General features: G+C 46.3%; 1 protein-coding gene across 2 annotated transcripts in view; it reads left to right on the top strand.

Annotated features, from left to right (window-relative positions):
- Positions 1 to 22,551, top strand: part of LOC128836343 (NACHT, LRR and PYD domains-containing protein 3-like) — a 200,043-nt gene that overhangs the window by 50,368 nt on the left and 127,124 nt on the right. For both annotated transcript variants that reach the window (XM_054026548.1, XM_054026549.1), the window contains exons 5-6: positions 7,359 to 7,529; positions 14,089 to 14,259. In XM_054026548.1, coding sequence (XP_053882523.1) covers positions 7,359 to 7,529; positions 14,089 to 14,259 — 342 coding nt within the window. The remainder of the gene's footprint in view (positions 1 to 7,358; positions 7,530 to 14,088; positions 14,260 to 22,551) is intronic.

The raw sequence follows: 22,551 nt of genomic DNA, 5'->3' as shown, positions 1-22,551 counted from the left end.
CTAATTACACTGTAAAATCCTCGGGGGAGGGACTTTGTAGGAATGCTCTGTAGATTGCCTATCACAATGAGGTCCTGTTCTTGGTAGCTCTGCAGCCACCACTGTAATACAGATAATACAAATCTAGTGGCTCTAGCCCCAGTGACATGAGAGAGCAAATTTCGATCAATGAACTGCTGAGATGGCTGTGCTGCTCTGGGACAAAGCACATCTCAATGTCTAGGATGATACATGTGAGGGCTGGAAGCGAAGCACTCTCAGCCTCAGCAGTGCTATTTCTATTCTGTGCCCAGGGCCGGCTCCAGCGTTTTTGCCACCCCAAATGGCGGGGGGGAAAAAAAGAAGCCGCGATTGGTGGCACTTCAGCGGCAGATCTACTGCCACCGTTTCATTCTTCAGCGGCAATTCAGCTGTAGGTCCTTCCCTCTGAGAGAGACTGAGGGACCCGCCCCCAAATTGCCAACAAAGACCTGGACGTGCCGCCCCTTTCCGTTGGCCGCCCCAGGCACCTGCTTGCTGCACTGGTGCCTGGAACCAGCCCTGTCTGTGCCCAGCCCTAAAACCCAGCTGGCTATTGACAATGGACAGGTGATGATGGGTGCAGTTATTCAGTAGCTTCTTGATTAAGTTGCTTGGAAATGGGAGTCCAGATGATACCAGGTGGGGAGGCAGCTGGAACTCATTATGTTGTACAGAGGCTCATGTTAAGCAATGCAGATCAGTCAGACAGTGAATGTAGCAGAGCTCTGTCAGACTGCCTGGCTCTGCACGATCACTGAACAGCACAGGAGGTAGCTTGTAAGTCTGGCTACATCAAGCAATGGATTCATAAGTACTGGCCAGAGTGCTGCATGCTCAAGAGTTTGGCGGGTTACATTTCCCTCCTCAATAGCTAGCGTGGGCAACTTTCTACTCACAGGAAACCGAACACCCTTTTCCTGCCCCCTGCCTCTGCTCCTCTGAGGCTATGCCCATTCTCTGCCCCTTCTCTGAGGCTATGCCCCTACTCACTCCACCCCCGCCCCGTCGCTCACTCTTCCCACACTCACTCACTTGCTCATTTTCAGTGGCCTGGCTCAGGGGGCTGGGGTGCAGGAGGGGCTGAGGGCTCCAACTGGGTGCACGCTCTGGGGTTGGGCTGGGAATGAAAGGTTCAGAGTGTGGGAGAGGGCTTCAGGCTGAGGCAGTGGGTTCAGATGAGAGAGGTGGTGAGGGCTCAGGCTGGGGGTGAGGACTGGGGCTGAGGGGTTTGGTGTGGGGGAGGGGCTCCAGGCAACAGGTTGGGGTGCAGGGGGGTGAAGGCTATGGCTGGGGGTGAATATTCTGGGATGGGTCATGGGATGAGGGGTTTGGGGTGCAGGATGGTTCTCCAGGCTGGGTCTGAGGGGTTTGGAATGTGGGAGGGGGATCAGGGCTGGGGATGTGGGTTTGGGCATGGGTGGGGGAAGAGGGCTCAGGTGTGGACCTTGGGGTATGGCTGGGAATGAGAAGTTTGGGGCACAGGAGGGTGTTCCAGGGTGGGATCAAGGGTTTTGGAGGGTGCAAGGGGGATCAGGGCTGGGGCAGGTGGTTGGTGCCTGGGAGTGGTTCAGGGTGCAGGCTCCAGTTGGCGTTTATCTCAAGGAGCTCCCAAAAGCAGTGGAAAGTCCCCCTTCCAGGCTCCTATGTGCAGGCACAGCCAGATGGCTCTGTGCTCTGCCACATACACAGGCAGTGCTTGGGTCAGGGGCAGCATGCGGAGCTCCCTGACTGCCCCTACATGTAGGAGCCAGAGTGGGAAGGTGCCGACTGCTTCCCGGGAGCCATGCGGTGCAGAGGCTACCAGGTAGACTACCAGCCCCGCTGCATGGCGCCGCCAACCGGACAGTCAATGGCCCAGTCAGTGGTGCTGACTGAGTCCACCAGCATCCTTTTCGACCAGGTGTTCCATTGGAAAACCGGACATCTAGTCACCCTATCAATAGCAGGTGGTGAGGAGAGGAGAGGGGACAGGAACTGGGGAGGGGTCAAGCTGGGGTGTGCAGAGCTGCTGCGGGCCTCTTCCCTGACCCCAGAGCTTTGTGCTGTCAGTGTAACAGCAAAAAGAGCGGCAATGTTACTGAGCTGGCTCAGTTCCTGTGAGCATGCTCAGTACAACCGAGATAGGAAATTCTGCCAGGGAGCTGTTTGTGTCGCCGCCCCCCGAGCTCCATGCTCCCGGCGGGGAGAGAGGGACCCCTTCCCCCAGATCTCCATGCTGCCAGTGGGGAGTCCTCTAGCCCCAGCCCCAGGGCAGCCTGCCTGACGGACACTGGTTTGTTGTGGCAAGTTGCTCATGATGAAAATTAAGTGGCGGGCAGTGGATTTGTTGATGTAACCCTTCTGCCAGGCAGAGTTGACAGCAACAAGGGCCGAGTTCAGTACCTAGAGATTCCCTTTCAACAACACAATACAAAACCGGCTCAAGCACCCACCAAGTGACCTGCAAAAATTACACAGACATCCCTGGGTGCTTCTAAGAGGCAATACTTCCCCTCTCACAAGCACAGAGTCTCGGGGAAGCAAACAAACCTTTAATAACAGGAGGCAAACAACTCAGCATTAAATTGGGATAACACCACAACTACAGTTCATAAACACAAACCATGAGCCAGAAGACTTATCTCCAAGTAAATTGGGCCATATCCTTTCTCTTTGGGTTCTTGAGTCCAGCAACCTCAAAATCATCTCATTCACACTTGCTGTCCTTAGTCAGTGCAGCCCCAGAGTTCAGAAATTCATCTAGTAGAGAAAAAGAGAGAAAAGATTAAAAGGGAGTTTATGGACCTCAACCAGCCCACATACAATTTCATATCCCCAGACTTTCTCAATTCACTAAGCTTTGGAACCCATGTTCCTTGCCTTGCAAGTGCTGCTTAGGTGAGGGTGAGTCCCTCAGTCAGACAATGCCAAGTACAGTTCACTGTCTTTGAGTCACATAACCAGTTTAACAACCCTTTATTACTCCTGCACAAATAACCAAGAGCCTGGGGATCCCACAGCAGCCAAAGTGACCATTTGGGCAAGCAGTCCCATCATGCTAGGCAGGATAGGTGTTCCCATGCAAACAAGATAACCCCCTGAAGTTCTTTTCCACAGCTCATCACCAGATGTCAGGGGAGAGCTCATTCTGACTCTGCTTATACATCTAGAGAGTCTCATGAGCTATGAAAACAGATCTAAAAAGAAAGCTAACATTATGGGCCTCTGAACCAGACTGACTGCTTCCCCTTAGCCCTCTTCATTAGCTTAATTTTTACTTTGATATATTGCAATATTTCCAGTCTCTAGAAAATCTTAAGGGTATGAGATCAAGCTCCCAGAGCTATTTATTGTTTCTAAATCACAGAAGGGAAAGCTAAAAAAGGTGAGAAGAGATGGAGCAGAGAAATTGGGTAGTGCAGCTTGCAGTCATGCGGATATATTTCCATCTGCCAGTAAATAAGAATGGCACATCCTAGATTGCTTTTTACCTTAGTTCTGATTTGATTTTAAATACCACTAAGGAGCTTTAACAGTGGCCCTGCATTAATTTGCCAATGGCCTTGTATTAATTTGTCAGTGTCAAAGATGATCCCTGTATCTCGTCAAGAGTGTGGGGTTTTATTTTTCCCCATCTGCCCATGTCAAGAAGTTTCCAACCTTTCCTTTCAGATGCAGATCTAACCACAATTCTGGAGGTCTTTATCACCTTGAGATTGAATTACTGCAGTGTGCTCTGTTTGGGATCATACAAGACAATTCAGAAACTTCAGCTAGGGTAGACTGTAGATGCCTATTTATAAAGTGCTACATTGACACATTTGTGCTATATTGTCCACACTGGTTTCCTACTGATTTTATGCAAAATTTAGAGGTCCACTTTTCATCTACAAAACCTTAAATGGAATGGGTGATGGCTACCTGAGAAACCACATCTCTTCCTATGCAATATGGCAGCAGATGTAATCAGCTGACATACCCACCTAACTCTGCCCAGCCCAGTGGTTTGAGCATTGGCCTGCTAAACCCACAGTTGTGAGTTCAATCCTTGAAGGGGCCACTTCTGGGGAAAAAATCATTACTTGGTCCTGGTAGTGAAGGCAGGAGGATGGACTTGATGACTTTTCAGGGTCCCTTCCAGCTCTGTGAGATAGGCATATGTCCATGTATATTAACCCCTCAGCCCCACCCCAGAGTCCTCATCTCCCCCCACTGACCTAACCTGAGCCCCCCCCATACTCCTCAGCCCCACCCCATTAATTTTATGTGCAGTAATATGGAGGTGATTTATCACACATCTCCTCTATATTGGTGTACATAACAAGATTAATTCCACATATGAGTGGGGAAAATTAGAGGGAACACTGGTGGTGATAGTAGTTTGTAGGTTTTCCAAGTACTCTTACTCTCCTTCATCAGCCTAGAAGATTAAGGATCAGAGTCATAAGTGGAGGCTGAGATTTCCTCTAGTGTTTCTAGAATTCCTCTTTTGCAAAGGGGCAGAATTCTGAGAAGGAGGGGGTCATGTTATCCCTGATGGCCACAGAGCTGAAGGTATAATAACAAAAACATTTTATAAATAGGGGGTAGGTGTCTTCTTGTCTGCCTAGCTTCATAAAAATTGCAGAAAGAAAAACTGTTCTCACACCAATACTGTCTACAAGTGATGACAATTTTTTTTTTGCATTATATGGTACAGTCTCACATTGTTGTATGATTACAGACTTTTGCTTTAACAAAAGGGAAAAAAAGTATGGGAAAATGCATACAATATATCACCTCGGACTAAGTATTTCCCAAACTTTCAAAAACAGTACTATTTTGAGTAAATAGCTGCTTTATCAATCATATTTAGAAGATTTATTCCACTTTTGGTGTAAATTAAACATTGTTTTTTATGGGTCTGGGCTGGTAATCTAGTGAAAATGAAGGGTTTTCCGTGCTGTTTCAAATGTGAATCTGCACGTAAACTTAATCATGGAGCTGCTTATGCAGTCACGTGGTTTTGATGTATCCCCGTCTCTTTACAATGCATCACAATATGACATATCAGCAAGCCGTCCTAAGTACCAAATTCGAGATGGAAACAATGAATGCTCTTGTAATTTTGATAGAACACAATTTTGCCCTTGAAATGTATGGTACATTTTTAAAATACTGGAAATGGCACCTGACATTTCAAAAACATCTGAGTCAGGCCAACCTTCCCCCTCCCCCAACTACCACACTCACAGACACTAGAGTTCCCTCACTTCTAGGAAACCCATTTTGAATTTTTGTTTTCCCTTCCAACTGCTCTTCAAATGTTTGCTTGGGTCTGGTCTGGTCAGTAGTTAGATCTTTTTGAATTCTTCCTAAAAATTTCAGCAAATCACAATAGGTATCATGGTGAGAAGCCTCATCAGTAGCTCAGGCCCTAATTTTCAATACCCAATTGGTAAGTAGCTCTTCCTTATGAGTCTCAACCATGAGAAAAATAGGGGGGAAAAAGAGGTCATGTTGGTTAAAAAATATGGGTGCTGATACTGAGACACACGAGGGACTCAGCACAGCTTTCTGTAAGAGAAAGGATGGTCGTCTAATTAAATTGCTGGAACAAAACTCAGAGTCTCTGTGTGACTTTGGGGAAGTCATTCAATCTCTTATGGGTCTCAATTCTCCATTTGAATAATGACAATAATAATATTTCCTTTCCCTACCTTTTACCTGTCTGGTCTATTTAGATTGTAGGATCCTCAGGGCAGGGACTGTATGTGTGAAGTGTTGCTCCTTCTTCTAGCACCAGTGTCCTGTTCTGACACCAGTGTTACCCTCAGCCAAGTGGTGGCAGGTGTCCAGCACATTGCAGATCAGAGGAGAAATCAGTGACAGGGAGTCTGGGTAAACTCTAAGTGAAACTTGTCATATTTACATTTATTCATCTGTTTTGGAATGAGATAGTCAAACAGCAGAGGCTCCTCTTCCAGAGATCTGAGCCCAGCACCAAATTCCCAAAGAGAATCTCTGCCTCCAGAATGGACTCTAATCAGCATCCAGAGCAAAGAAGAAACTCCCGTACTGTTGGCACAGCTGCCTCCTTCCCAAAACTTACCCCTGACACCACTCCTCATTTGGGGAGTGTCTCTCTTTTTTTATCCCATTTGTGTCCTTCTTTCCCTTCATGTGTCTTCTCCCCAGGTTGGGGCCTTTTTCTCCTCAACTTCTCATTTGTCTTCCCTCCTTTTTTACCTTTAAATGTTGTGGAGCTCTTCTCCGTTGCTTTATCAAGAACACCTTCTCCCCACCTCCCCAGGCTAGGTCTTATCTCCATAGTTTCCCACATTGCTCTACCATGATGACTGAACCTGGGAGTCCCCCAGGGAGTGGGGGCTTCTCTCCTTAATACAAATTCTCTCTCAAATATTAGGACTTCCCTCCCCATTTGGCGGAGCGACCATATTTTGAAGGTGACTGTAGTGATGGAGGAGGCCGTGTAGGTGACAGTTGTGATGGGTGGGGTGTCTCTACATGTGTGTAAGATTTGGCAGCTGTCAGGGGTGCAGAGGGTTCCCCATGAGCCCTGGAGGGAGGGCGGAGTGGCAGTATGTGACAGCCATGCTGGGGGATGGTCATTGAGATGCACATGGTCATAGCCAGACTGCTGCCATAGTTTCACACTCCGCTGGCTGGCAGCTCCCCCAGGAGCCCAGACTCTGCAGGGGGGATGCAGAATCCAGTAGAAAATTTCTGTTGTAATAACCCCACCAGAGTTTCTGGAACAGGCCCTGCCAACAGGGTCACATGGTCGCCCTCCTCTCAGGGGCTCTTCTTCTCCAAACTTTGTGGATCCCCCTGGTTGTGGGGCTGTTCTCCTCTTTGTTTTCCAATCCCCCCACCCTTTGGTCCCTAGTCTCAGTGGAAGGTGGGTGTGATGCTGCCAGTGCTGGGATTCACAGCTGCCTCCCCTCCCCAGGCCCGAGGCTCAGAGCTGGGGGCAGAGACAGGAGATGTCTGTGTCCTGCAGGGTAGCACCACAGCCAGTGCTGGGGTCATGGAGGGGCAGGATCTCCCAGCTCCACCTGCTCTGAGCCTGGCCTAGGTGTACAGGGAGGAGCCTGCTCTGATTAGGTTACACCATTCCGGGGCTAATCAGTGCCAAGTCCAATCTGATTGGCTGAGAGCTGGGTAGGTGGGACTTAGGGTGTTCAGATGGCTGCCCCTTAAATTCTGGTTGGTCAGTGGAAAGGGTGAGGGGTGGTGTTTAGTGAGGAAGTCTTACCTAGAACCTTGGCTGGTGGGTGGGTGGCGCCTGTCAGAACAGCTGTGATGAGCCCAGTTCACACTGTGATCCCCCTTCTCTGTGTTTTTCTCTCCTGCAGGTTGGAGTGGTGTCATCTCACAGACGCTGGCTGCAGGGCTCTTTCTGCTATTCTCAGAACCACCCAGAGCCTGACAGAGCTGAAACTGCCTGATAATAAACTGGGAGATGCTGGAGTGCGGCTGCTATGTGAGGGACTGAAACACCCAAACTGCAAACTGCAGACACTGGAGTAAGTAACATTTGGCCTCCTCTGTGTACTTACAGGTGTCTTCTGTGTAAAGTGCTTGACACAGTGAGAAATGGTGGAGGGGAGCAGAAGATTTTTTTTCCTCTCTTTTACACTCAGATGTTTCTCGGGGACTGTCACCTCGTTACCCCCTGCCTACAGTAAGAGGGGGTCTTACTTGTAGTAGCTGATTGTCAACTCCCTTGCACCGCCAGCCTTTCACTCATTCAAGCACTCTCCTCTGGGCTTATGCCAGACCCAGCTTTGTCTTCCAGGCTGAGAAGAGGGGCACCCTAATCACTAAATCTCTGATTCATTCTCCTGTGATATCCAGCCCCTGACTCTGGTTACTCACAGAAGTACCAGAATCTCGGCACCCAAAGATGTAGTGTACCCCAATTTATCAGAGTTACCTTCAATCACTGCTCCTGCGAGCCACACAGCACTTGTGAACACTTATAATAAAAGCAGAAGTAGTTTATTTATAAAAGAATAAAGATTTATCCAAGAAAGAGAGAAGGTGATGGGAACAACTGGTTGTAATGCAAAACAAGAACCTAAAATGTGAACCTGGATTTACCCTTGTCAGTTGTTATCTGTCCTATCTAATGAACTAGGTTTTTCCCACAAAGTTCAGTCAGTTGCAGAACTAGTTGGTTTTATAAGAACCAGCATCCAAATATTCAGGACAGCCCCCTGAACTCCTCAAGGCTTTCTTTACTAAATACAGCGTGCCTTTTCCTACACTCTGTTATACTGAAAACCTTCATTTGCTATATTCATAGCAGGGAAATCCCCTGCCTGTTGTCATGTTCCTTTTCACCTCCAAGTGGTTTTGATCATTTACTATCTTCTTTGATGTTTTTCCATTGAATGTTATAGGATGTGGCAAGGGTAGACAACACATCTTTTTGTAGATACATTACATGTTATACTTGATGAATAAATATCCCGTAAGATGTGTTTGGTGTATTGAGCTTTTCCGGTCTGAGGTGAGAGCTGTTTGCAAAGAACAGGGGACCCTTTGCCAAGGGCGCTCTGTGTCACACCAACCCAATTTTTTTTCTCTTATTCTTTGTCTTTCCTCTTATTACACCAACTCCACCTCATGCTGACCCTGGTGTTCTTCCTGGCAAAGGCTTTACATAGGTGATCTTGCATTTTGCTTTGACTATGGCCAGGCCAGGGCTCCCACTGATCCCCTCTCAGAAGGCCTTCTACAGCTGAGTTCTGGCTCTTGATAGCCACTCTGCTCTAATGCCCAAGAGTCTGAATCTAGGCATCTCCAGTGAGATTGTCCCTGTGGAGCACAGTTGAGACTGTCTGCTACAGGCCGTTGGCCTTGGCATCAACAGCACAACTCTGCACAGCCACACACAAATGTGCGTACATCACCTTTGCTGTTTATCCTGCTCAGAGGAAATACAATGATATATTTTCCACCACCACATCCCTCTGCACTGTTTTGGCACAAGCACTTACAAAGTAGCTGCAGTTGTGCAATGAGTCTTTGGACTGCATGGAGAACCCCCAGGAATATCCTTCCTTTGGGCCCAGAACACTCATATCTCTAGCTCCTATAGGAAAATAGGATAGAGAGAAACTGAGGTTAGCTACTAATCAAACAAAATAACTGAAAAAATAACAACATTTAAACTAACAAGCAAACTCTGTCTAAAAAACTAACAAACATGATTGAAGAAATGAATTAAAAGAAAAAAATCCACCTCCTCACCGCCAGGAGCACCAACACCTAAAGTTGCTGTTGCTCTTCATGATCCACAAGGTTTTGAATTTAGTCTGGAAGGGAATGGGAAACCAACTGATTTTGTGAAGCATCAGAGAGAGGAGCTCGTATCAGCCACTACTGCTTAAAAAAGGATCTGCTGCCATCTGAATGTGGTACTTATCTCCCCCACAGGGAGTGTGACTTGTGTCAGTCTAACAATATTCATTGCGGTCTAGCCAATTGCTTGGCAACACTTGTGATTCAGTATTAAAAGTATTTAAGAGACCATATAACCATGCTTAGCTTAGCTTATTAGTAAGGGACAAAACAGTACAATATGAAAAGGAGGCATACATACACTCATTGTGGGAAGCAATTAATGTCGCAGCACGTTCATCTCACACAGAAGTTGTGCTTCAAAAATATGCACCCAAGATAGCACAGCATGGTTATTGACAAGCTCGAAAGCACTGAATGTGTCACCCAGGACTAGAATTCACCAGACAGCTTTTTAATTTTTCTTCTTGTATCATGGTGTATCTTTCTCTTTTTTTAAAATACTACATTACAAGAGCTACGAATGCACTATCCAACCTCTATTAGGATGTACAATGGATGTATCATGCCTTTGATCAGTTTTATATTTTCTAATATCAAAAGCTACATTTTGCTTTGTAGAGTACATATATTTGAAGTGAAGCTGGAAGTGCTACCTCCTATTATGATAGCCGGACACTTCCATCAGTAGATCCCGTATTCTGTTGCTTATAACTTTGCTAACCGTAACCATTTTGACTTAAATTTTCCATGCTGGGTGTCTGCTTCAAGCTGGATATTTTTGTGAAATTTCAGCCTTATGGTTCATCCATTTTCATCCATAGGCTAGGGAAACACACTGTTTCCCGCAAGTAATTCTGGTGAACTTTTCAGTGAGAAACTCTGTCAACCCCATGCTTTAGAGCAGGAACTTGAAATTGGCAGGGGGAAGCATTTGGGCCAGGGATGTGCCTATTTCTGTTCTTATGAAAATCTGCCCCAATTTTCAAAGTTATAAGCATTTGAAAAATCTCAGTGCTGATGCTCAGTGGAAACTTATTTCAGCTTTGCAGCTACAATCTCCAAAGGTCCCTTCTTCACTGAGAGTGCTCTACCTCTAACTCTTCAGCAAGCATGCTCTACCCTGGGGCTCCAGAAGGCTGAGTCAGCCCTGACTGGGACTGGTGGGAAAATTGGATTGGATTGGAGGATCCTGACTTCTGTCTTGAGAGGTGGGGTATGTGCTGGGACAGATTCCCACCCTAGTCAGGAAGAGGTTAAAGAGCTCCTTTGGGCCTATTCAGCCCCAACCTGGCACACCTGTAAGACCTATTGCACCTGGAGAGGGGTGGCTTCTTGAAAGGGAGGATTGAAGCCCAGTGCAGGGTGGAATTCAGAGGGAAGCAGAACTAGCGCGCCCCTGCTCCATCGAGCACGGGCTGCTCACCAAGGAACCTGCAGAAGAGATTCTGCTGCCTGAACTGTTTGGAGAGACAGAGGAACCACCTTTACACTGCTTTGCTTTTCATTAGAGCCTAGGCCTTTTTTTATCCTGGGAACACCTGGATGGCCTGCCAATCCTGACATCCTCCCCGGGGAGCGGCATAAGGACCCCACTATTAATAAACTCTTTCACCGGTTTTGCCGTAAAGGACCCATCCAACTTACTCATTGAATCCATGGTGAGACATGGTGATCAGGCACGACTCTACCCTGGGATCCTGTTCGTGACGCCAGATGTTAGAGATGGAAAGAAGGAGCAGGAAGAACCCAGAAGCGGATCTGAGTAAACAGACTCATTTATTGCAGTACTTGTTCCCCTCGACCCAGTTGTCGAGTAAGCAATGTGGTTAGCTACATTGCATGCTTTTATCTAATACCCCTCAAACCCTTATTTAGTAATATGAACACCTATATAATGAATATTAATAACTATGTACTGAATATAATTATACCTGCCCCTGTTTACTGTTTACAGTATTATGTATATTGTGCAGGTGCTGTTACAATACTTATAGTTCCAAATCCCCTTAAGCAGTAGCGGGGGGGGAACCAAGACCACATGGCCCTGAACATGTTTATGTAGCTGGGAAAAAGAAGGGAGAGGAGAGAGAACACTACGTCACACGAAGGGTATTCTTTAGACAGCAATATTTCTTATGCAGCTGCAACACTTATCTATCCTTAACCAGCAAAAAGGGGGGGGAGGCAGGTAGCAAACTTTATCTGTCAAGCAAGGGATAGTGCTTGCTAGTGCCATACTACCCTATTACCATGGTAATGGTTACCCAGGTCTTTACTTAACCCTTACAAACCCCAACAATATCACCTCTCTGGTCAATGGTTAAGGTTTTTAAGGCAGACCTACTTAATAATCAGAGTATCTCTTGGGCTTTGCTTTGGACTACAGCCGCCAGAAGCCCTCATTCAGGGAAGAAACCAAGACCACAGAGCTGGGTCTCAGCAAATTCAGCCTTAACTTGTTTGCTTGGGTCTGGTCTGGTCAGTAGTTAGATCTTTTCAATTTTTTCCTACACACTTTAGCAAATCACAATAGGTATCACAGTGAGAAGCCTCATCAGTAGCTCAGGCCCTAATGTTCAATATCTGATTGGTAAGTAGCTCTTGCTTAAGAGACTCAACTATGGGGGGGGGAAAGAGGTCATGTTGGGTAAAAAACATGGGGGCACTTCTGAAACTGAGAAACACAAGGGACTAAGCACAGCTCTATGCAAGAGAAAGGATGGTCGTGTAATTAAATTGCTGGATCAAAACTCAGACTCTCTGTGTGACCTTGGGGAAGTCATTCAGTCTCTTATGGGTCTCAATTCTCCTTTTGAAAAATGACAATAATAATTTTTTCTTTCCCTACCATTCGCCTGTCTGGTCTGCTTAGATTGTAGGATCCTCAGGGCAGGCTCTGTCTGTGTGTAGTGTTGCTCCTTCTTCTAGTACCAGTGTCCTGTTCTGACACCAGTGTTACCCTCAGTCAAGTGGTGGCAGGTGTCCAGCACCTTTCAGATCAGAGGAGAAATTGGTGACAGGGAGTCTGGGTAAACGCTAAGTGAAACTTGTCATATTTACATTTATTCACCTGTTTTGGAATGAGATGGTCAAACAGCAGAGGCTCCTCTTCCAGAGATTGAGCCCAGCACCAAATTCCCAAAGAGAAACTCTGCCTCCAGAATGGACCCTAATCAGCGCTAAGGGTGAAGAATAAACTCTGCTACTGTTGGCACAACTACCTCCTTCCCAAAGCTCACCCCCGACACCACTCCTCGTTTGGGGGGTGTCCCTCCTTTTTTATCCCAGTTGGGTCCTTCTTTACCGTCATGTGTCTTCTCCACACTTTGGGTCCTTTTTCTTCTCAACTTCTCATTTCTCTTCCCTCCTTTCTTACTGTTAAATCTTGTGGAGCTCTTCACTGTTGCTTCATAAAGAACACCCTCTCCCTACCTCCCCAGGCTAGGGTTCATCTCCATATTTTCCCACATACACCCATGAATTTATTTCTTCTTCTCTTCAATGAAAACATAGATTCTCTCATCGTATTGGGGGTGCCTCTCTTCCTCTCTCCAAAATATTTCAGGGGCTCTACCAACCATGACAGAACTTGGGGGTCCCCCAGGGAGTGGGGGCTTCTCTCCCTAATACAAATTCAGGACTCTTTTTCTCTCTCAAACATTAGGACTTCCCTCCCCACTTGGCGGAGTGACCATATTTTGAAGGCAACTGTAGTGATGGAGGAGGCCGTGCAGGTGACAGTTGCAATGGAGGGAGGGCGGATGGCTGAGTGGCAGTATGTGACAACCATGCTGAGGGCTGGTCACTGAGATGCACATGATCATAGCCAGGCTGCTGCCATAGTTCCACACTCTGCTGGCTGGCAGCTCCTCCAGGAGCCTCGACTCTGCAGGGTGGACGCAAAATCCAGTAGAAAATGTCTGTTGTAATAACCCCACCAGAGTTTCTGGAACAGGCCCTGCCAACAGGGTCACATGGTCGCCCTGCTGTCAGGGGCTCTTCTTCCCCAAACTTTGGGAATCCCCCTGGTTGTGGGGCTGTTCTCCTCTTTGTCTTCCAATCCCCCCAACCTTTGATCCCTGGTCTCAGTGGAAGGTGGGTGTGATGCTGCCAGTGCTGGGCCTTGGTCACAGTTGCCTCCCCACCCCAGGCCTGAGGCTCAGAGCTGGGCACAGAGACAGGAGACATCTGCGTCCTGCAGGGCAGCATCAGAGCTAGAGCCGGGGGCACGGAGGGGCTGGATCTCCCAGCTCCACCTGCTCTGAGCCTGGCCCAGCTGCCTGGGGAGAGGGTTCCCCCTACAGCCTCCCTGTAGCAATGGGCCTGGTCTGATTGGGTCACACCATTCTGGGGCTGATCAGTGCCAAGTCCAATCTGATTGGCTGAGAGCTGGGTAAGTGGGACTTAGGGTAGCCAGACGGCTGCCCCTTAAATTCTGGTTGGTCAGTGGAAAGGGTGAGGGGCGGTGCTTAGTGATGAAGTCTTACCGAGAACCTTCATCCTTATTGGTCAATGGCAGAGGTGTAAGGATTGGGGTGTCTGAGTCATTCACAGTCCTGGTTGGTCAAGAGTCAAGTTCAAGAGGTGGGGATTAGGCAGGAAGTCCCACCCAACACTGGTTTCCCACTGCAATAAGGTGAGGTTTGGGAGAGTCAGTGGAGCATGTGGATTGGTCAGGGAAAGGGGCTGGTGGGCGGGGCTGCCTGTCAGAACAGCTGTGACACGCCCCCTTCAAACTGTGATCCCCCTTCTCTGTGTTTCTCTCTCCTGCAGCTTGTGGAAATGTCGTCTCACGGGCGCTTGCTGTGGGGATCTCGGCGCTGTTCTCAGAACCAGTCAGAGCCTGACAGAGCTCAACCTGGGTGGTAATAAACTGGGCGAGGCCGGAGTGCGGCGGCTGTGCGAGGGACTGAAACACCCGAACTGCAAACTGCAGAGACTGCTGTAAGTAACATTGTCCTCCTCTGTGCATTTACAGGTGTCCTCTGTGTAAAGTGCTTGACACAGTGAAAGATGGTGGAGGGGAGGAGAAGATTTTTTTTTCTCTCTGCTCCACTCTGATGTTTCTTGGGGACTGAGAGTCACCTCATTACCCCCTGCCTACAGCCAGAGGGAGTCTGACTAGTAGTACCTGGTGTCAGCTCCCTAGCATCAGCAGCCCTTTACTCACTCAAACACTCTCCTCTGGGCTTATGCCAGCCCCAGCTTTGCCTTCCAGGCTGAAAAGAGGGGCACCCTAATCACTGAATCCCTGATTCATTCTCCTGTGATACCAAGCCCCTGACTCTGGCTACTCACAGAAGTACCAAAATCTCGGCACCCAAAGATGTAATTTACCCCAGTCTATCAGAGTTACCTTAACCACTGCTCCTGTAAGCCACACAGCACTTGTGAACACTTACCATAAAAACAAAAAGAGGTTTATTTAAGAAAGAATAAAGATTTATTCAGGAAAGAGAGAAGGTGATGGAAACCACTGGTTGTAATGCAAAACAAAATCCTAAAGCGTGAACCTCGGTTTACACTTCTCAGTAGTTACCTGTCCTATCTAATGAACTAGGTTTTCCCCACAAAGTTCAGTCAGTTGCAGAACTAGCTGGTTCCATAAGAACCAGGATCCAAATGTTCAGAACAGCTCCCTGAACTCCTCAAAGACTTTCCTTAGTAAATACAGAGTGCCTTTGCCTACACTCTGTTATACTGAAAATCATCATTTGTTATATTCACAGCAACGATGATCCCCCGCCTGCTGTGATGTTCCTTTTACCTCCTAGTGGTTCTGATCATTTGCCATGGTCTGTGATGGTTTTCCATTGATTGTTATGGGATGTGGCAAGGGTAGACAACACACTTTCTGTAGATACGTTACATATTATACTTGATGAATAAATATCCTGTAAGATGTGTTTTTTTTTGTATTGAGTTTGTCTGGTCTGAGATGAGAGCTGTTTGCAAAGAACAGGGGACCCTTTGCTAAGGGCTCTCTGTGTCACACCAACCCAGTTTTCTTATTAAACCATCTCCAATTCATGCTGACCCTGGTGTTGTTTCTGACAAAGGCTTTAGCAAAGAAGTGATCTTGCATTTTGCTCAGACCCTGGCCATGCCAGGGCTCAGTCTGATCCCCTCTCTGAAGCAGTTCTACAGCTGAGTTCTAGCTGTTGAGAACACTCTGTTCCAATGCCCTGGAGTCTGAACCTGGGCATCTCCAGTGGGATTGTCCCTGTGGAGCACAGTTGAGACTGTCTGTACAGGCCATTGGCCTTGGCAGCAACAGCACAACTCCGTAACATACCTGTAACTCTGCACAGCCACACACAAACGTGCGTACAGCAGTGCACAAGGGATCCCATCACCTCTGGTGTTTAACCTGCTCAGAGGAAATACAATCACATATTTTCCACCATCACATCCCTCTGCTCTGTTTTAGCACAGGCACTGGCAAAGCAGCTGCAGTCGTGCAATGAGTCTTCTCCCAGTGAAGTTCCACACTGCCCCTGCTCATTCCTCCACGAGCATTTTGCTAATTCAGACTCACTGAGCTCAACACAGGGGAATTTAGGGGAAATGTAAAGGCCTGTGATGTGCAGGAAAGCAGACTAGATGAGCTAATGATCTCTTGTGGCCTTAAACTCTGTGAAGCAGATACTGTCACCTGCCAAGCCACTCACTGGAGTTAGTTGCAAAAATTCATAATTTCGGTTCAAAAATGGATGAAGTACTAAGCAAAATATTCCAAAGAGAATTGTTTCCATTTTTCTGCAAGCTGTGCCGCTCGTATACCAGCCCAACAGCAGCTGAGGGGAGACTCGTTGGTCTCTGCTTGGCCTGGCCTCAAACACCCACCTCTCAGATTTACAAAGACACAATGATTGAGACATACAATGTTAGCATTAGAATTTCAAACACGTGTCAACTTAAAAAAATGTTTGGTGCATTGGGAATTCTTGTGCAAAAATATAAAATGCTACAGCATCGCAGTGCTGACTAACCCCTGATTTATGTGCATGAACACAGACACCCCACAGTGCGTAATGACTGCCTGTTGACAGCATCCGCAGCAAATTCCACACTCCTGAAAACACAGAGCAGGGTAATGAATTAACAAATTAACTCTCTGCACTCCCCCACCTCAACTAAATCCTCTTTTCTATGGTTCTCCATCACCCACTGAATGCTCCCATCCTTCCAGCCCTGAGGGACTCCACTATAGCAGGTGGGGTAGAACTTCAGATGAGCACTGTCTGGGCTGTGTGGAGGACCTCCAAAGATATTCTTCCTTTGGGCCCAGAGCACTCTTCTCTCTAGCTCCTAAAGGAAAACACTGGATAGAGAGAAACTGAGTTTAGCTACTAGACAAACAAAACATCTGAAAAAATAACAAAATTTAAACACACAAGCAAACTCTGTGTTAAAAATGTGTGATCGAGTTTGAATAGGAATCACCAGTTTGCTCAGAAATTTCACACTTTCCGCCCAGACAAGGACTTAGCCAAATAGTTCCATCTACTTCTCATCTCCAGACTGGATCACTGTAATTCACTGCACCTAACATTCAATCTAACACTGTATATGTTCCAGCTGATAGAAGAGAACTCTCCACTGCTTCTGTGGTTTATGTCACTATGACCACATCAGCTCGGTGCTCCAATCCCTTCATTGGCTGCCAGTCAGCTTCTGTTGCCAATTGAATGACATGGTCTTAATCCTTTATGAAACTCCTGAACCAAGCCCAGGACCAGAGATGACTCCCAGCCTTTAGGAGCAGACAGAGAAGCAGCCTCAGCAGAGACCGATGGACACTGATGTCATCAGATTGCCTGCTACAAGTTGTCACTTTCGACATTCTCTTCCTTGTGCTGATTGGCTGTTCGTTGCAAATCTGTCCTTTGCCCTCCCCTCACGATTGGTGCACCTCAGCCTCTTTCCATGATCCCCTCATTCCTTCCTTCCCCCCTCCCTTCTTTGTCCCCCTCCATTCCTATCTCCTTTCATTTAGCTAATCGCCACCTAGCAACTCCCACCCAAAGAATTAAGGAAAACCTAATTGCAAAGACTCACCCTCCTTCTCCGCAGGGCAAAATAAAAAACAAAAGGTCACTATTGCATTGTTCATTCTGCTTGTGTGTTCCATCCTTGTCCCCTCCCTTTACTCTGTCTTGTCTAATTACATCATAATCTCTTCAGGGGAGGGACTAGCTACTATTCTGTACAGCTCCTAGCACAATGAGGCCCTGTTCTTGGGTGAGCCCCAGGCACTGCTGGAGTTACTACATTATGTTATTACATCATTCCTGTGCCAAAGTTGGAACACATGGCGTAAACCAGTCTCGTTCATTCCTCTCTGTCATTTGCTGCCGCTTCCATTTGCTCTAAGGTATGGAGATGGACTATTCTGCCTTCCCTGCTAAAGCATCTGCTCAATGTTTCCCTTGGGCACCCTTGTTTTCGCACAGAATTTGATTTCCATTTGATGACTTCATATGGGAGTTTGTATTGGTATCTGGAATAAATGCCCCAAATATGTTCAGTGTGCCCTCAGATTGTGTTGGAAATGAGCTGCTCGTTGGTGATTTCTCGGATCTTTTTGTTGATGATGATGTCTTTCCAACCAATGCCAAGAATCTTTTGTAGGCACTTATTTTCAAAGGCATCTAGTTTTCTGAGTAAAGCTTTGTAGCTCTCTAACTCTAGCAGTCTTATGTTAACACCAAGATTATGTTTGAATTGAAGATTCTTGGTTTTGTTCTGGTGCTGAATATCTTTGGTTTCCATACATTGCTGAGTTTAGTAAATGCCTTTCCTATACTATTCCTATACAACTGCATTTGCTCCAAACCCTAAGTCCGTGACAAATACCTACAAGAGCTTTATCAAGCATTCTTAAAACTACAATACCCACCTGGAAAAGTGAGGAAACAGATTAACAGAGCGAGATGGGTACCCAGAAATCACCTACTACAGGACAGGCCCAACAAGGAAAATAACAGAACACCACTGGCCGTCATGTACAGTCCCCAGCTAAAACCTCTCCAATGCATTATCAACGATCTACAACCTATCCTGGAAAACGATCCCTCACTCTCACAGACCTTGGGAGACAGGCCAGTCCTCACTTACAGACAACCTCCCAACCTGAAGCAGATACTCACCAGCAACTACACACCACACCACAGAAACACTAACCCAGGAACCAATCCCTGTAACAAACCTCGTTGCCTACTCTGTCCCCATATCTACTCTAGTGACACCACAGCCACACCATCAGGGGCTCATTCACCTGCACATCTACTAATGTGATATATGCCATCATGTGCCAGCAATGCCCCTCTGCCATGTACATTGCCCAAACTGGACAGTCGCTACATAAAAGAATAACTGGACACAAATCAGACATCAGGAATGGTAACATACAAAAGCCAGTAGGAGAACACTTCAATCTTCCTAGACATTCAATAACAGATTTAAAAGTAGCCATCCTTCAACAAAAAGACTTCAAAAACAGACTTCAAAGAGTAACTGCAGAGCTACAATTCATTTGCAAACTTAACACCATTAATTTGGGCTTGAATAGGGACTGGGAGTGGCTGGCTCTCTACAAAAGCAATTTTCCCTCTCTTGGTATTGACACCTCCTCACCATTTATTGGGAGTGGACTTCATCCACCCTGACTGAATTGGCCTTGTCAATGCTGGTTCTCCACTTTTAAGGTAATTCCCTTGTCTTCATGTGCCAGTATATTTATGCCCGTATCTGTAATTTTCACTCCATGCATCTGAAGAAGTGGATTTTTACCCACAAAAACTTATGCCAAAATAAATATGTTAGTCTTTAAGGTGCCACTGGGACTCCTCATTGTTTTTGTGGATAGAGACTAACACTGCTACCCTTATGATACTTTCCTATACTTGATGTCACTTCCTTCTGGAGGTATCTAATGGTCAATATGGTGCTTCTGACATAAGAAAGTAGAACAATTTGTCTGATAATTTTGCATTCTAATGTGCTGTTACTGCTTGACCTCTGGGGTTCAAGGATGTTTGCTTTCCCATAATTAACTCTGAGCCCTGCTTAGCCTGCTATTTTTCCCAACTTGTCTGACTTTGTAAATTTTCAGGGCTCTTGCTCAGTAATACAATATCATTAGCTAAGTCTCGGTCTTCGTGGCATTTGCTGTCTAACTATGCTAGACTGGTGTTTGTGTTACTAATATACTTCTGCATTGCTGCACCTTGTGCCTGTGTCTTTCAGTCCCAAGCCTGGATAAAGTGGGGAGGGTTGAGTGCAAGGCTAAACACGTAGTCTCATAACAACATCTCACCAGTTATAGAAACAGAACCAGGCTACCATTCTGGTAAGAATGAACAGTGCTGCCCCTTTGTGCTTCAGGAAGGCTCCCGAGGAAAGCCAGTCTCTGGAAGCCAAGTCCCTAAAAAGTTGGATTCTGAAAGCAAGAAAACATTTCAGATCTGGTTACTGGTATGTGAGAACAATGTTTCACACATCAACGATCTTACAGATCATGAGAGTTATGGACAACTATAGACTTGAAATCCTGGGCATCGGTGAGAGCATACTAAGAGATGTGGATAAGAAGTGCTTCAGGCAAGAGAAGAAACATATGATTCACTCAGGGCATAGTGACAACAAGCACTCAGAGGAAGTAGTTCTCGTTATGACAGATTCTGCAGAAAAATCACTTATCAACTGGGAATCTAGTAACCAGCACATCATAGATGCCAGACTCCAAACCAGATTCCTAAAGATGTCAGTTATACAGCGCTGTGCTCCAATGGAGGAACAGAGCAATGGGGACAAAGATGAGCTCTGCTGTAGTACAAATAATAATAATACGGTTCTAACCCCAGTAAGATGAAGGACCAAATTTTGATCTGTGAACTGCTGAGATCGCTGGGCTCCTCTGGGACACTGCAGTTCACAAAGCCCAGGACCAAGGATGTGAGAGCTTGGAACGAAGCACTCTCGTCCTCATCAGACCCATCTCTGTTCTATGTCTAGACCTAAACCCAGCTGAATATTGCAGTGGACAGGTGAAGCTGGATGCAGTTATTCAGTAGTTTCCTAATCAGGTTGCTAGAAGGAATGTTATGCCATTATGTACGCTCTGGAGAAGCTACGCCCATACATTTAAGGACAGCATTTCCACCTGCAGACCAACCATGCTGCGCTGAAGTGGCTTCATACCATCAAGAAAAATAACAAGAAACTTCTTCGGTGGAGTTTAGCTCTCCAAGATTTTGATTTTGAAATTCAACACATTTCAGGAGCTTCTAACAAGGTGGCTGATGCACTCTCCCATGAAAGTTGCCCAGAATCAGCTGGGTAAAAATGTCCCTGTCTTGCATCTGAAGAAGTGAGGTTCTTACCCACAAAAGCTTATGCTCCCAATACTTCTGTTAGTCTCAAAGGTGCCACAGGACCTTCTGTTCCTGTATTCTAAGTCATTTTAGCCCTTGAAATGTGGACAATACTGTCTAGTCTTCATGTAATTGGTAGTAAAATTAAAGGTGCGTGTGTCTTATTTACTCTGTTTTCTCCTAGAGCTCAAGGAAGAAATCAGAGCCAGTGTGAAACAGGCTCTCCAGCACAATCTGTGATCTGGGGGGCATGTCATGAATATAGGGGGAAGGGTAGCAACCTTTATGTATGCCAGCCCATTCTGTGCATAAAATCCCTCCTTGGCAGCTGTACTGGATTGCCTTACCTGCAAGGGGTTAAGCAGTTCAAATTACCTAGTTGGCACCTGACCAGAAGGACCAATGAGGAAAGAAGATACTTTCAAATCTGGGGGGAAGGATTTGTTTTGTTGTTCTGTGGGTTGTTCTCTTTCCGGACAGAGAGAGAAGCCAAGCAGGTACAATATCTCCTGAAAATATACCTGGAATAATCCATCTAAAAATCACAGAAATTGTAAGTAAGGCAAGGAAATGTGTTCGGTTATCTTTTGTTTTAGCTTGTGAATTTTCCTATGCTACAGAGGTAGTTTAATTCCTGTTTTTGTAACTGTGAAGCTGAGCCTAGAGGGGAATCCTCTGTGTTTTAAATCTTTTTGTTACCCTGTAAAAGTTACCTTCCATCCTGATTTTGCAGGTGTGATTCTTTTACTTTTTTTCTTTATAAAAAATGTTTTTTTCTTTTAAGAACCTGATTGATTTCAGTGTCCTGAAGACAAAGGGTCTGGTTGTGCTCACAATGCTGAAACAACTGGTTGGTATTTTATTCTCAAGCCTCCCCAGGAATGGGGGTAAAGGAGCCTTGAGAGATATATTAGGGGGATAGGGATTCCAAGTGACACTTCCTTGAATTTTTGTGTAAATCACTTCGTGTTGGCAGCAATACCAGTCCAAGGAAAAGGTGGGGGAGGGATTTTGCCTTGGAGAATTTTAACCTAAGCTGGTAGAATATAAGCGTAGGGGGTTTTTCATGTGGGTCCCCACATCTGTACCCTAGAGTTCGGGGGGGGGGTTACCCTGACAGAAGTCAAGACTAAAAACAAAGTTTAAGTTTGTGCGAAGGGGGATTTTTTAGCTTACATTATAAAATATTTGCATGACAGGATCTTGTTTCACCAACTCTGACTGGAAGCCAAACACTCTGGTCATTGAGCAACCAAATTTGGTGCTTGTACAGAAACTCTTCCACAATTTTAGGTCCGTTTTACCAGTTAATGGGCTCCCTGCATCTCACTGTTCACGACCAGATACAGCATTCATTTGGTGAGCAGAACCTCCATATGCTTCTCCTTTAATTATGGTTTGTGGCCCAGCAGTTCGACGGTCCAAATGATGCTCATCAGCTACTGTCACGTGTGTGTGTGGGGGGGGGGGGGGGAGGCGGGGGGAAGGGGACAGCTGTCTTGTTTGGGTTCCAGTGTTTCAACCAAAAATGTCTCTAATAAGTTTCTCTTGTCACCAAGTGAACTATCGCCAATTTATTCTTCCCTGTGCCAACACTGGACCTCAGGTGCTAGCTGAATAAATTCCAGATTTTGTTTAGGGTTGTTGTATTTTTTACTACAGTAAAGCGACAGCTCTGCTATAGTTAATGTTCAGATCAGCTGCCTGTTTAAACTCGATGCCTGAGAGGTCTAAAATCTACAGTTACTCAGATTGCATTGAATTTGGTGAGCCTCATGGGTGCAAGGGGTTCTGTTAGTGACCAAAAATTAGGGTCATTTGACCAAGGGGTTCCTGCGATACAGCACCCCCCCCTCAA

Source organism: Malaclemys terrapin, chromosome 4 (genome assembly GCF_027887155.1).
Source record: "Malaclemys terrapin pileata isolate rMalTer1 chromosome 4, rMalTer1.hap1, whole genome shotgun sequence".
Taxonomy (NCBI): Eukaryota; Metazoa; Chordata; order Testudines; family Emydidae; genus Malaclemys; species Malaclemys terrapin.
This window is presented reverse-complemented; position numbering and strand designations above follow the sequence as displayed.